The sequence below is a fragment of the Rhipicephalus microplus genome, chromosome 4, assembly GCF_043290135.1.
Source record: "Rhipicephalus microplus isolate Deutch F79 chromosome 4, USDA_Rmic, whole genome shotgun sequence".
NCBI lineage: Eukaryota > Metazoa > Arthropoda > Arachnida > Ixodida > Ixodidae > Rhipicephalus > Rhipicephalus microplus.
In genome coordinates, this window is record NC_134703.1 from 10,427,939 (window position 1) to 10,443,165 (window position 15,227).

Genomic DNA, 15,227 nt, shown 5'->3' on the forward strand with positions numbered 1-15,227 from the left:
ACCACATGCATTGGGTAGCAGACACTCCCACGGTTACACTGTGTAAGGTACACACATACACTTTGGGCGGGGTCACTTCTCGGCTTGCATGCAAGACGCGTTTCATGAAAAAGCTGGCACCCACTACCTGTCGCATTCTTGGCTCGCTAAAGATGTGGCATATGCATTTCTACCTTTAGTTGCGGGCGTACCATATCATCGTTTGCAGGCTAAGTGTTGTGTTTGTTGTTCTGATAATACATCATTTAGAAAAAGGAATGATTTCTTTCTGAGAAAGTGTAAAGGCAGAATTTGCTGTTTTTAGCATTCACTCATACAGCCTACCACCATATGAATATTGCACACTATTCGTCGTGTCAAGCCAATCAAAATCGAATGGTCTTTGTCGCCACATCACATAACATGATGTCACTTCCCACAAAAAAATAACCAAAGTGTGTCGCTGTAGTTGGTCGGATCAAGGTAGTTTGTCTCATGAATTAAAATTACAACAACGTCGATTTCGGCGTTGCCACTAGCGCAATGATATCGGCGCCTTCTACGGCGTCAAAAGAATGGATAAAAAATGCATGCTCGAATAGTATTGCAGGGTTCCTTTAACACTTTCGTGACCATGCTTATCCCCATCGATAGTACGTTTTCGATGATTACAACTTGTGTATTTGCCCAGTTTCGAATGCTTTTGGATCCCTTGCACTATCTAACGCGTGAAAGAAAAAAGTATTTTATCAGTTTCGCTTTAGTGTTTCTCTTTTGTCACGGTTTGGTGATTTCAAAGCACCTTCCCACGTGCTCAAGTGAGCATGCATAGTTTCAGTCTTGGCATCGACGTCGCGTGCGACCGCTTCACGAGATCGGCGAATTTCGGGAGATTCTTGTGCATCTGGACTCGAATATTCAAGGGGGGACATGGGTCTAAAAGATAACATCGGTTATTTTTTCACCAAATTAGGTGAAGCTACACAGCCTTGTTCAAACTTGAGCTTGTTTTAACTATCCAGGTATAATTTATGCAGGGTAATTATTTTTTAGATAATTAATAATTATGTTGTATGTCTTGCACAAAATATGCAAACTTATGTACAAAAATTACGTTGTCATAAACACATATATGGATACTAAGGAGTGCAATGCTGCAAGCTGATCGAAAATTGAACAAGTACTTCTCGAATTACAGCACAACAAATTTTACTGTCTGCATGTAACCAAAAACAAAAAAAATATAATGAAGATTTTTAAAAATAAGAGCTGCATAATGCACTGCTTTCTGTGCCCAATAAACTACATTGTGCAAAAAGAATTACAGCTCTAGGTGTTCTAGGTCCCTTTTTACAGAAGAAGCAAACAAGGAAAGTGGTCAAAATCTGTGTTCTGAGAAAATGGGGAAAAAAAAAACGGTGAAAACTTTTATTTCGCCGTTTCGAGTGAAAAATACCATGGCACACATACTTTTAGTCAGTTAATATGCACCAGGCATGCAAACAGACTGACTGTTAGCATGACTGTGTCGTTTCTATTAAGTTCTGCTGCTAGTTGTTGCCGTGTGCTCGTCTGCCAACTAGGCCGCTTATCAGTTCAGTGAGGTACTGACACCGATGTGCGACAAATGTGCGCGACTCATCCGCGATCCTTTGTATGATAAAGCGATGTTTTCAGGCTTGTCCAGATTAAGTTGTACATGTTGAAGACCAAACTCGCGCACTCTCTCATCAATTTCAAGGGTGCAAAAGCAGCGAGGTGCTGATTTCCTTTTCACGTAAGATTGCAACATTTTTGAGTGGAGACCGCGGCACAATATGTTCATCGTTGCAGAAGCGTCGCTAAAAGCACTCTACCTGTTGCCAGTAGCTTCCATTGCACGGACGAGCATGCTCACCATGAACAAATTGATTTTGTGTTGCTTCAGATTGACTTTCTGTTGCTGAAGCGCATATGCACAGTTAGTGGTTATACGGTGGTTCGTGTGGTCCTCAGCCTTCTGTTTTCTTTCTAGCACATTTTTATTCGCTTCAGTAAGTCCCTGCAGTGTCTGTGTAGGCATATAGTCGCTGTACTGCTGTATGGTGCTGCAGGAATTGTCATACCGCTGAAGGCATCGATTTCTGCAAGTTTCACGCCGATTACAGGTAGATTATTTTCGCCAATGCGCACATATTTGTTATTTTTGTCGGTAAACTCACTCTCAGACCATGTTATCGCTGTCAGTGTTGTGTGCACTACGTTCATTTGTGCACTACTTTCATTTGAATTTATCCTGCACGTGTTCAAATGCTTACACTTCTCTCGACTTTCGCTCCACCATGATTTACGTGCGAAAAACCCAACCTCCTTGGGTCTTCAGCTTGACTGCACTATGTCGTAATGCAATAAAAAGTGTGGGTGTTGAAGCCGTGCTTGGCGAAAGCAGGAGCTATAATTCAAAGCTGTTACTGAAGCACCTAATGCTGATTGTTACGACTGTTTTGTAATGATAGTTCCAACCAATGAGACATGCTTTTCTGTTTGTTTTGTATTTGAAAACAAAGGGGTGCCATTTGCGAACTCGCGATGATGCTTCTAACACGATAGATTTTTTTTTTGCATTGAACGTGATTGCTGGTTTGCTGTCAATAAATATTGTTCCTTGTACTCACTCGTGAATTGTTTTTACTGGTGTCAGCTGCCATTGAATGCTTTTCGGTTCCATGTAACCATTGTACGCACAGGTACTGCGTTCCGAAGGACGCTTTGGTGTGCTGCTGGGCGTATCAATGTGCTTAAAACAATAGGGCGAAAGATAACGAGACACCCGTAGTCCTGCACAAGTCCCGGTGTCTTTCGTCCACTTCTGTTTAAAAAAGAATAGCCGTAAAATAATCAGCCAAGGCAACCGCATTATTTCGTACCTGGTACGAAATAAAAAAGGTGGCCATTTTATTTGCTACCTAAAAAACAAAAAAAAAATGTTTTCAGCTTCCTGTTTACTTAGCGCCATGCCATCTCTTGGTTGCCCTTGGCAGTTCCATGCACCACCGCTGCTTATCTTGCGTACTGTTGTCAAGGCTACAGTTTTCCTTCTATAATTTGGTTCTTTATTCTATGATGACCCGTCACGCAGTTCACACACCAATGAGGTCGTTTTGTGAGATGGGGGGGGGCGGGGGGATCGAGGCAGTGGTGCGTTTAGCGATAAGACTGCACTTCCATTTCGTCACTGCAAAGATTGCTATCTCTTGTAGCTTCACTTCTGTTTTTTTACTAGTCATCCTGAAACTGTTGAGGCTCTAAAACACCGCCGCTTTCAGCAACGTTTTCGACAATTGACGGGCTCGTACGTGAGTTAGGCCTACACCGGTGACCCAGCAACCGCCGTTGACCGCCGCGAGCTCGCTGTCCTGAGCCATAGCGGGGCTTTTTCTGAAGTACACAGCGAAAAAACGATCACCACACCCGCTTCACAAATTAGTCCGGCACGGAACTTCTTTACTGCAGCAGGCACTCGACGGCGCCATGCCTTTGTCAGATAGGAATGAGACGCAACGCGCGAAGGCGCTTTGTCCGAGTCTCACGTAACTCATCAACCCATCATCATCCATACATCTGTCCCGGCATGTCCTCCCTCCCAAGGTCGAGTGAGGGGAAAGTTTTAAATGCAAAGCATTTCTTAGCAAGCTTTGGCGACTTTGAGCCTATCTATCTGTCTATCTGGCCGCCTACGACTTTTAGCTCTCCTGGCTGTTTCGATAATGATATCAATACCAAACTTGGTATGGCATAACATGACTGTATGAAGAGCATATTTGACTAACCATAACATAAAAATCATGACATGTATGTCATGAATGTCATGATTTACATTTGATGGTCCTGACGCTCTTGCACTGGTTTCGATCCCATTCCATGCTGCAAAACTGGTATGGTATGACCTGATTGCATGGCGAATACAAGCGACAGACCCTAACATGAAAATCATGGCATGCTTGTCATGTAACAGCATGACTACATGCCACGCTCATAATGTGCTCGCGGCCGTTTCCCTAGCGTCACATATAGCGAATTTGGTAATACAGTACGTGAATGGATGACGAAGTATGTGACTTGTGCAAACATGATAATCATGAGATGCGTGTCATGTAATAACATGACTACATGGCATGCTCATGATGCGCTGGAGGCCATTTTGCTAGCTTCACTTATACCAAATTTGGTATTACGGGACATGAATGGATGACGAAGGTATGATACTGGTGCAAACTTGATAAACATGAGATGTGTGTCATGTAACAACATGACTACATGCTACACTGATGGTGCGCTTGCGGCTGTTTCACTAGCTTCACATGTACCAAACTAGGTATTACGCGACCTGAACGGACAACATAGGTAAATGACACATGCAAACATGATAATGACATGCGTGTCATGTAACAACATGACTACATGCCACACTCATGATTCACTCACGGCCGTTTTGCTAGCTTCACATATGCCAAATTTGGTATTATGTGACGCCAATGGACGACAAAGGTATGTGACTGGTGCAAACTTAATAATCATGAGATGCGTGTCATGTGAGAACATGACTATATGCCACAATCAAGGCGCTAATGACGTGGTGCACGTCCTCGCCGGCGTTTATTTCGTTGCATCACGCAGGCGTTCCCACGCCAGACGCCGGTCCTGCCATATACTCGCAGGCGCGCGTCGCGCTGCGTTGCTTTGATGCATGCGCGTTTCAGCGCGTCCGGCGTCCCTTCGTCACAACAAGAGTGAGACGCAGAGTTGTCTGAGTAACGCGTCGGCATAGAGTAATGCTACTCTATGGCATCGGCGCGAAACGCAGCATGTCGCGTTTCGCGCCGGTTATCGTCGGGCCGCGGTGACGGCGCTGGTCGCGCCTGGCATCAGAATATAGAGTGCTCGCGTTTTGCTAATGGAGTGTCGCTGTGCCCAGCGCGCATGCGCATCAACGCTACATTGGAGTATAATGAACTCTTCATGATGTGCTCGCGCCCGTTTTACTAGCTCCACACATACCAAATCAGGTATTACGTGACGTTAATGGATGATGAAGTATATGACTGGTGCAAACATGATAATCCTGACACGCGTGTCATGTAAGAACATGACAACATACCACGCTCATAGCATGCTCGTAGCCCCTTTGCTAGCTCCCCATATACTAAATTTGGGATCACTTGACGTGAAGAGATGACGAATGTAAACGACATATGCAAACATGATAATCATGAAGCAACGAACTTGCATGTAAAAACACCATTGCAATGGGGCAAATTATATTGTGGTAAAGTGCACACGAGCCTGAAAATTTCAACCTGGTTGGCTCACCCACAGCTTTGATCACTCCAATGAAAAGCATTAGGGGCATTAAATTATTCACTAGACCAAGGTTACAAGTCACGTGTGCTTTGACGCAAGTGTACTGATCAAGGCCACTTTAGCAAGAATGACAAAAGTGTGTGCCTCTAATTTAAACTCGCGGTGTACCACGTACGTAATAATATGAATAGCCCAACGTTGAGTACTCCGCTGTGTTGTGCTTTTCGCAGTCGTCTCTGCTAGAGCATTGAAACTGAGTGCCTTTACTGTGTTATTGTGATTTCTTTATTTCCGTGTTTCGTTCGCATCTGAATCAGTCAAAGCTGTCAGAATCTGAAGTCAACTGAGTTTCCATTCGCAGGTGAACCACTCTCAAGCACTCACCCCACAGCCTTGTTAAAATCAGCCTGGGGAAGATGGCTGAATCACTCACCAGGACGCTTCGCCGTAACCTGCAGTGTACGGCTACATGACCACGAATAACGTTCGACAAGAAATAAAATTTAACCGGTCTTGAGTCTTCAGGCTCATGACCCTTCCATTTTGAGCAATGGCTGCACACATATATGGCACAGTTAAATGTGATAATGAATGGTGAGCACAAAAAACGGCTCGACATCAGTATCACGCAGAGTCACACATGTGTACATGACCTTAGTCATAGAGGCCGGAAGTAGTGGCTTCCCTGCACTGCCCGCATGCTGTGTGAATAGCCGAAGCGTAGGCTGCGGGAGTAAATTGTTGCTCAAAGGTGAATACCACCTATTCCCGCCCACAGCTACGACAGAGCTGTTCAATAATTATGAGTTACGAAACTCCGCTCCATGTATCGAGATCGGGACATGTCACTGGTCTAGTTTTCAGGACTGAGCAGATTGTCGCATCACATGTTGATCAGCACACCCACTATTTAACGCATTATTTTTGTTTTGTGTTCCTGCTCTCAGACGGCGCGACAGTCTGCTCCAAAAAAATCAAGGCCAACTTAACGTCTGAGTTGTTTTTAAACCCAGTTTTGCAGCAAATTGTTGTCGGCTGCAAATCGAGCAACTGGGCTACGGAGAAGCATCAGCAACGAGTAAACAGTAAACAACCAGTCATCGCATCAAGGGGAAGTGCGTTGCGACTGATCAAGTTCGCCAATGATGTCGATTGCCGACGTCTTGTCACATTGCTGAAGTGGGCGGAGTCACGACAACGGGCAACGCCTTCCCCTCCTCTGAAAGAGAAGGGTGGTGAGGCTGCGCGAAAATTTGAAACCAGCTGAAAGCGATGTTCTAGCCCCTGTAAGTTTCTAGATTACGTACTCACAAAATTCTTGCGGCAGCATGTTCACGAAGTAAAAGTGCACATATTTCTCTTTACAACAATTTTTGGACTTTGGGGTTGTTTACTGGCCCTCTAAGGAGTATGTCGGCAAAATTTAGTTCCGATCAGGCCACCAGAAAAACCAAAAACATCATGTCTAAATTCAAGAAGTTGCCCCAGAATGGATTTTGAGAAAAATGCATTTTAGAGGTATAAGTGAGAGCTCATCAATGTGGAAAGATACATTATTCAAGGTAATTCTTCAGCCATGAGAGCTTGGCAATCATGGTTATTTTCAGCGTGTGGCTTTAGTGAATTCCTCATGCGAAATGTGATAGCAAGCAGCCAGGAGACTATCTTCAATAGACTCTAGGCAGTGAGCTCTCTTTAGTTTTTAGTAGTCACCTTGTGCTCTTAAAATTTAAGAGCGATTTTAGCCTACCTTAGGTTTAATTAGAATCTGCAGTTCTTTCTCTTTTTGTGTGAGTAGAGAAACCAAACTTCTGAAAGCAAGTACAAATGCAAAATGTAATTTTTGAAAAAAAAAAAAAAAACTTGAGTTTTTTGACTTGCATTTCCCCTAAGTCCCAGGAGTTCGTCGCTGTTACCATTTTGTGAGGCATCATAACATCAATTATTGCTTTAACATTGTCTTCAGCATTTCATGGCAAGCTCAACAGAGACAGCAATAGAAGTGCGAAGCAGTTCATGTGATGAAATGAATTCAGAACAGTTTTGCTACATTACATGATGCATAACTATATGCTACCCATGCAGCACATCTTTTGTGACTATTATGATGGTAACACATAAAAGAGGCATCACTGAATCTTGAGAAGATTGTGGTTCTGGAAGGGATCATAGGCACAGCATTCCTGGAGGAGTCATCGTAATAGCACTGCAACATATCACATCCTGCTTCATGAGAAAATAATTTCCTTTTGCTTTGCTATGAAGGTCCAAGAAAATCTCTGCAGCTGTAGATGAGTTTAGAAAACACTGCGTACACAAGTGACACATATGCTCCCATCCAGTGTGTGTGTACAGGAAGCCTATGTTTCGTTCTGGGATTTTACATAAAACATTACGATGCAATGAGCTGTATGCTGCCGTGTGAAACTACCGTATATACTCGTGTAAGGGCCGCACTTTTTTTTCGAAAATTTTGCTAGGTGCGGCCCTTACACGAATCAGGCCGATTTAGTACAGGCAGTACAGGCCAAAGGTCTGTACTGTTTATGCAACAGTAGCAGAGTGCAAGAGTCACAAATGACATGCCAGAAATGTTTTTATTCGGATTCCATTTCGCTGTCCTCGTTCTCGGAGGAGCTCGCCTCGGCGTCCGCGTCTTCCCAGAGACGGTCATCTTCGGTGCCGTTCATGGAGTTCGAAATTCCCGTTACCTTGAAGCTTTTAGCAACTACTTCTACTGACATGGCACGCCACGCATTCAAAATCCATTCACACACCTGTTGGAGCGACGCCCGCTTCAGCCGTCCTGTAGGGGTCTTCTCGTGGACGCCTCCAGCCATCCATTCAGAGTAACATCGGCGAAATTCCACTTTGAATGGTCTGTTGACGCATACGTCGAGCGGCTGCAGCACACTCGTCAGGCCACCGGGAATGACGGCCAAGTCCGTACGAGTTGCGGCAACTCGGTTCTTGACGCGGTCGGTCAAGTGGCCCCTAAAGCTGTCCAAAACAAGGAGGGCTTTCCGTTGTAACAGCCCTCCAGGTCTGTTTGCCCAGACGGTCTTAATCCAGTCAACGACCAGTTCCTCGGACATCCAGCCCTTCTCTTGCGCACGTACGACGATTCCCTGAGGGAACTTCTCTTTTGGGAGAGTCTTCCTTTTAAATACGACGTACGGCGGAAGCCTCCTGCCGTCTGCCGTGATGCACAACATCACAGTGCACCTTTGGCGTTCTGCACCAGTCGTGCGCACAGACACACTTTTCGCACCTTTTAAATCCACTGTGGTGCTTTCCGGTGCATCGAACCACACAGGTGTCTGGTCCGCATTCCCAATTTGGGACAGGTCGTATTCATGCTCCCTCCTGAGAGCATTCACGAAGCGATGAAACTTAATGACGTGGTCTTCGTACTCGCGCGGCAGTTTTTGGCAAATCGTCGTTCGGCGCCGAATAGAAAGCTGGTTACGGTTCATAAACCGCGTAGCCCAGCCCCGACTTGCCTTGAATTGTGCCGGGGGTATTTCCATGTGGCGAGCGATGCTGAGGGCTTTGACGCGTATCATGTCAGTCGATACGGCGTAGCCGTCCCTTCGTGTGTCGACGACGTAGTTGACGAGCTCGCTTTCGAGTTGCGGGTACTTGCACTTTTTCCCGCGAAACGCCTTTCGGCTCCTGTTAGTAGCGGCGAGGGCATCTTTCTGATTCATCCAGTAACGCACGCGCTTCTCATCGACGTCGTACTTTCGTCCAGCTTCCCGCTTCCCGTGCTCCTCGGCATAGTCAATCACTTGCAGCTTAAATGCTGCAGTGAATGATCTCAGATGCCGGCCCATCGTCCGTCACGTGCGCTGGCTTCTGCAGGGTTCACTACAACCAACAAAGTGACACCGACGACACCGATCTGAAGTCGCGCTGCCAACGTATCGACACGATGCTAGGAACGATGCCAACAAAGAGGCCGCACAAGGCAAATATGGCGGCGCGCTGTCAACAGCGTGGTCGGCGCGTCGGCGGAAGTAGAATAAAAGCGGAAAAGCGTGCAGCGCCATCTGGCTGTAAATGAACTAACTACACTTTTCTGGCGGGACATTTTGAACTTTTGTTTTTTTTTTTTCGAAATATCCGCTTTCAAAGTTGGGGTGCGGCTCTTACACGAGGGCGGCCCTTACACGAGTATATACGGTACAGATCAGGTTTCATATTGCAAAATCTAGGTACACTAGCATTGCCCCATCACAGTAAGCGATCTAGCTGTCACAGTTATAACTGAACGGACTACCTCATGCTCAAAATGCAGTGGGTACACATAGCCACTGGGCAACCATGATGTCAAGTATGGTAATAAAAATCCTGCTCTTAAAAATTAGGAGTGACAGAAATAATTTCCTACAATTAGCAATTTATTGTAAAAAACTCTATGGTACAAACAACATATAAGTCAGTTACCCTTACCCTTTGTCCTTGAATGCTTTAGCTCGAATGAAGTGGCCTTCAAAGCTCTTTGGTCGAAGCTCGATGGCTTGAGTTGCAGCTGAGATAGCTGCATCAGGTTCCTGCACACAAGATAAACAACAAATTTATCATGTGTATCACAGATATTACCGTAATTACTCGAATCTAACCGCACCTTTTTTCTGGTTAAGCGAGTTCGTAAATTGCATGCGCGTTAGAATCGAAAAAAAAAAAATGAATACAGTCATTCTATTGCCATCAGCATTTCCAAAATGGTTGCCCCCTACGTGCGTCGGCATGGCGCGTCGCCATTTCTGCCTATGTGTTTCCCATGTGCGGCACTTCATACGTGTGCTGAGGAGTTCGTCATCTTGTAGTGCATTAGCATCGACGGCATGGAAGGGCCGACTCTAAAAACTCGAGTGCACCACGATGCCGCTTTTAAAAGGGAAGTCATTGCGTGTGCAGAAACGGACGGAAATCGGGTCGCATCGCAGTCATTCGGAGTTCCCAAAACGTGCGTGCGGGACTGGCGGAAACAAAAGCAGAAGATTGTCGACAGCGAAGCTTCACGCAAAGGCTTCAGTGGACCACAGCAGGGTCCGTTTCCGCAAATTAAAGAGCTGCTCGGCGAGTATGTGCTTGAGCACCGAGCGGCACAGCAGCCCGTGACGACAGAACTGCTCCAAGGGCGGGCTATGCAATTAGCCTTAGAAAAAGGTCTAATGCGGAGCCAGTTAAAGAGAGCAGATGCTGGCTAACTAACTTTATGAAGAGGAAAGGCTTTTCCCTCCAAAGGGGGACGGGCATATGCGAAAAGTTTTGCGGAGGAGTACGATGAAAAGCTTCACAGTTTTCAGAGGTTCGTCCTAAACTTGCGGCACAACAACGGCTACCTGCTTGGGCAAATCAGATGGGCACAAGCTTCGCCCGTACCTCATATTTAAATGGAAGGCGCTCCCGAAAAAAGTCGTTTTTTCGTGTGGTGTGATCGTGCGGGCCAGCGAGAAAAATGGGTGCGCGTTGCAATCGATGTCTTACGTTTTTTTTTTTTTTTTTCGTCGTGGAAATCGGGTGCACGTTACAATTGAGGGCGCGGTAGAATCAAGTAAATACGGTACTTAAAAAGAAAAAGTGTACATCTAAACACATGTGAAAATGGCATGCAAGTTTCCACCTAGAAATAGGTAGTTCCAGCTAGATTTACAGCTGGATTTCACATTTTCAGTTGGAAAATTTCTATTATCAGCTGAAAATAATAGTAAATTGCAGTTTCCAGTTGGAAGCGAAACGTTTCGCTTCCAAAAAAAGCGAGCCCTAGGGCTCGTTTTTTTTTTGTTAGACACAATACAGACAATAATGCCAAGAAAAGTAACGTCTAATGCACAGATATACCCCATTCAGTGGAAGGGGGGATAGCCGCTGCTGTAACTCAGTTGGGAGAGCATCAGGTGCGTTATTTGAAAGTCAAAGTTCGGTCAGTGCCCAAGGCAAGTCATCTTTTCGTCCACTTTTCTTTCTTGACATTTACGTTACGATTACTTCTAATAATGTCCCCTATACATTCCTTGGCATGATTGTCTATTAGATCTCATAAACATTACTCAGAAATATTGTAGGTCAAACTAATGAGTCACTTTCAAGCTATCTGAAGCATATGGAATCTTCAAGGCAAAAGGTGTGCGATTTGTCTGAGATAGGTTTTCATACAACAGGCCCAGCAACAAAAATAATGTGTCGAGCTGGTAGCACCGTGACTACTCAACCATATAAACTCAGTTTTCTTTGGCTGCACATGGTCGATGTGAATTAAATAAACAGCATGCTCATCCAATATTCTCTGAGCTTTGTTCCTGTCGAAAATTTTATAAAATTTATTGTAACTCATGTATTGAGGGCAAACATAACATTTGCACATGTGAAATGAGTTCAGTTAAAATAATCTGCAAGATAAAAGTAGATTAAACCAGTGAAGCACTGGATTGGATCAGATTACTCATCAAACTGACTGGAGCAGAATTTGTGGTAAAATGAAAACGTGCCTGAATGTCAGACGCCTGTTTTGGCCACTTGTATCTAGATGCTACGTATACCTTATTCGGTGAAGCGAGAAGTGATATCCGGTTTCATTTTTAAACTAATTGCTGTATCTTGTGGATATTACTCTCTTTTTGTTTCACCCCTTTTTTACTGCCTGCCAAACACTGTGGTCAGACAAAGCGAAACAGTTAGAAATGAAAATGGCAAGCCGATGATGATCGTAGAAGGAATAGTTAAATAATATTGAACTGACCAAGTTTACATTTTTTTGTGAAAGGCCTGCATCACCCACATTTTTTTCAGGCCCCATCTACAATCAGGCCCAATAAATACAGAGCTTACATTCAATTTTCTCTTGCACTTGGCAAGTCCGAGCAGCAACTGGTGCTTCAGCTGGAAAAATATGCTTCCACTGTCTGCGTCTTCGACAACAGATGCAGGAAACTTCTTCAGGGCATACTGGTACCGATGGACAGCCTCCTTCATGTGGCCTTTCTGTAAGCACACAATCAAGAAAACAATCCCACAAAAGTGCACGAATATATTGAAATTAATTATGCCTATGTGTTTTAGTGGAAGTGGTTCAATATCCCTGCATGCCATCGCAGTTAGTCCCACAGTGGTGGCCTATGGCACTCAACTGAACACTGAATATGGTTTACACTGATTTCCAGGAAAGCAGGTTTGGGGCCACAAAATGAAACACATTTGCAAAACACGTCTGATTTTCTGCTGTGTCGTGTCTATAACAACAAAAAGAGTCACTGAGGAAAAGTGAATGTCACTGCTCTACTTTAAGACTTCAAGGGTGTAAACCGATATTTACCCGTAAGAGTTTACTTGAGTAATTCGAAAAAAATGTAGCTATGTTTTTTTTTTTTTTCGTGCAGCTAGATGTCCTCAAAGTAAGTTTCCAAGCTTATGTGATTTTTTTTACTTTGAAGCCATCTTCACAAAGGTGTCTATTTTGCCAGCTTCGCACAAACTAAAATGTGACTCAACATGGCCACTACGCATTGATTTTTTATGTAGCCATTTAGGTGACAATGCAGCGTGCCTGGAAGCTAAAATGCATCAAATAGTACAGCTGTCCGACAGATTTGAAGCTCTGCTAACATGCTCCACTGAAATTGCCATCACCTAGCTGTGATAACAGTCCCATGTGACTGCTTCAGAGGGATGCCACACTTACTCTGTATAAAAGAGCTCCATCTTGATGGAGCTTATTCAACAGAAGGTGCACAACGTCAGGTTTATCAGCTGCCATTTCCCATGTTTGTGATCCTGAAAAGGAAGGTTGACGGTAAATAAGAAAATGTACAGTGTGTAATTGGATCATTGCAAATCAGCTTTATGGCGTGACATTTATAGATATTCTACGATTGCAAAACCATGTAGCCAAGGCATGCAGTTCTTTAACGAACACTTAGCACAGAACATGAGCAGCAGCAAAAGCAACACACCTATCTTGGCCCCTGCTTGTAGAAAGCAGTTGATGGCATCAAGGTTTCCGGTGCCGATTGCCCGATCAAGAGCTCTGGTACCTTTCAGATCCACGTGTTCAATTTCAGCACCGTTATTTAGGAGCAGCTTTATCTGTAAGACACCAGAATACATAATAAGGTAAAATTAAAAAACAAGCTCTCCTGTGGTTTAGCAAATACACTCAGCACAAACTGAAACACAGTACATATTTATGAAGTCTGCAGTGATAATAACATAGCAGAATTATATAATTTAAGGTTGCCTTTTATCAGTTTTTATTAATTCGAAAATGCGTACTGTACTACCTAGGGTACCTAAAAACATTTTTCAATCCAACAGTTTATTGAGTGCTGTGATGAACACCTTAAGTGGATTGCCCAACTACAAATCTTGCTCTCAGACAGGCCACTAACCTCATGCTTGTGATGAGCTGCAAGGTAAGGGAGACTGGTTTCCTTTTATTCCCTCACCCTGCAGCACGTTACAAGCACGAAAATGTACCAACTAACCCCCATTGTCACCTTATTAGCATGCCATTATACTACACTTAAGTATCATTTCGGAAGAGGGGCAATGACAAAGAAGTAACAAGCGAGTGTGGACCTGAGCACGCGCTTGAATGCCATTTTTCTTCAGTTTTGAACCCAACGTAAACAAGATATTCTCTACTTCTGCTTCGCTTCCTCATTTTCATCAACATGGTGCCTTGACTAGGATGAAACAAACAGTTTAAGACATTTAACGATGAAATGAGCTCCCTGAAGAGGATGGCCGATCGAAGCAATCAACACAATGGCCTGGGAGAGAAACTAATGACCCACGTCATCATGAGCCCTTCCATTCCCGATGTGATGACATGGAAAAGCTATGACGAAAACGCACTATGGTTCAAGTGACGGTCACCGCAATCATCAACGACATGAGTACTCTTATGCAGATCGAAACAACGCCATCCGCTGAGCTAAGCTATCATCTTTACCCGTTGATGATCAAGGATACAATGGATATGAACCTTGACAGCCAAATAGAAGAGCATGTTACTGACGAAAACCTTGAGAATGAGATTCAAAGCATTGGGAAATAACAAGATTCCATCGTTCTTGTGAAGTCTCGGGCCAAACGTATTTTTATCCGCAACTTAAGCGGTAGCTATAAACACCATATAGTTTTATACAATAATACCTAGAGAGGAATCCGGCGCTGCAATCGTGTACCCTCATGGGAATTATGGGAAGTACAGGCTTCGTATTTGATCATGTTAGCCAGCGAACTGTCTACAGATCTTTTTCTACTGTTTCAGTTTCGTTCTTCCTGTAGAGTGGGTAGTGGGGTAGGTGCAAAGGACTGAAGCTGTGCCTTTGTTGTTCACAGAAGCTGAAAACTGCTAGGCTTCTCATTTTACTGCAATGCTGGAGCAGTATTAGTTGTGTTTGACAGTTTAAGCAAAGCATCGTCCACTCACCGCTGCGTATAGATGTTGCGTCCCATGTCAGTGCAGGATATTACATCGAGTTCACGTTTGTTCTTAGTATGTCTTGCCAAAACTTGTTGAAATCAGCTGCAAAACGATGGCGATGCGAAGTGGACACATCGCTATGCTCTTCTGACTCGAGTCCACAACAAAACGAGAGGTGCGTTGGGGCACACCACTTGAACAGATGCACCTGGCTTTGCAGCAGGCAAAACATTAAGTGTTTCTCACTTACTACTGTGCTGTTATGTCCATAAGTAGATATTGCGTACTTTCGAGGGCAAAACAAGAAGGTTTGTTTTGAAATGTAAAAAAATAATTTATTACATCTTGATGCCAAATCTGGAACGCAATGACAGAGCAATGCATAGCCTGGTGACTAAATTTGTCCAGGTTTCACTTCTACCGCCTAGTCACAAAAACTTTTTGCAATAAAGTTTGTGTACAAAAAATGAAG

At 44.2% G+C, this 15,227-nt stretch overlaps 1 protein-coding gene across 8 annotated transcripts in view; it reads right to left on the reverse strand.

Annotated features, from left to right (window-relative positions):
• The window catches only part of rols (zinc-RING finger and ankyrin repeat domain-containing protein rolling pebbles), a 469,239-nt gene that overhangs the window by 15,928 nt on the left and 438,084 nt on the right, over positions 1-15,227 (reverse strand). For all 8 annotated transcript variants that reach the window (XM_075892151.1, XM_075892148.1, XM_075892147.1 and 5 more), the window contains 4 exons: positions 13,278-13,410; positions 13,007-13,098; positions 12,157-12,309; positions 9,775-9,875 (listed from right to left, as the gene is read on the reverse strand). In XM_075892151.1, the coding sequence (XP_075748266.1) occupies positions 9,775-9,875; positions 12,157-12,309; positions 13,007-13,098; positions 13,278-13,410 (479 nt within the window). The remainder of the gene's footprint in view (positions 1-9,774; positions 9,876-12,156; positions 12,310-13,006; positions 13,099-13,277; positions 13,411-15,227) is intronic.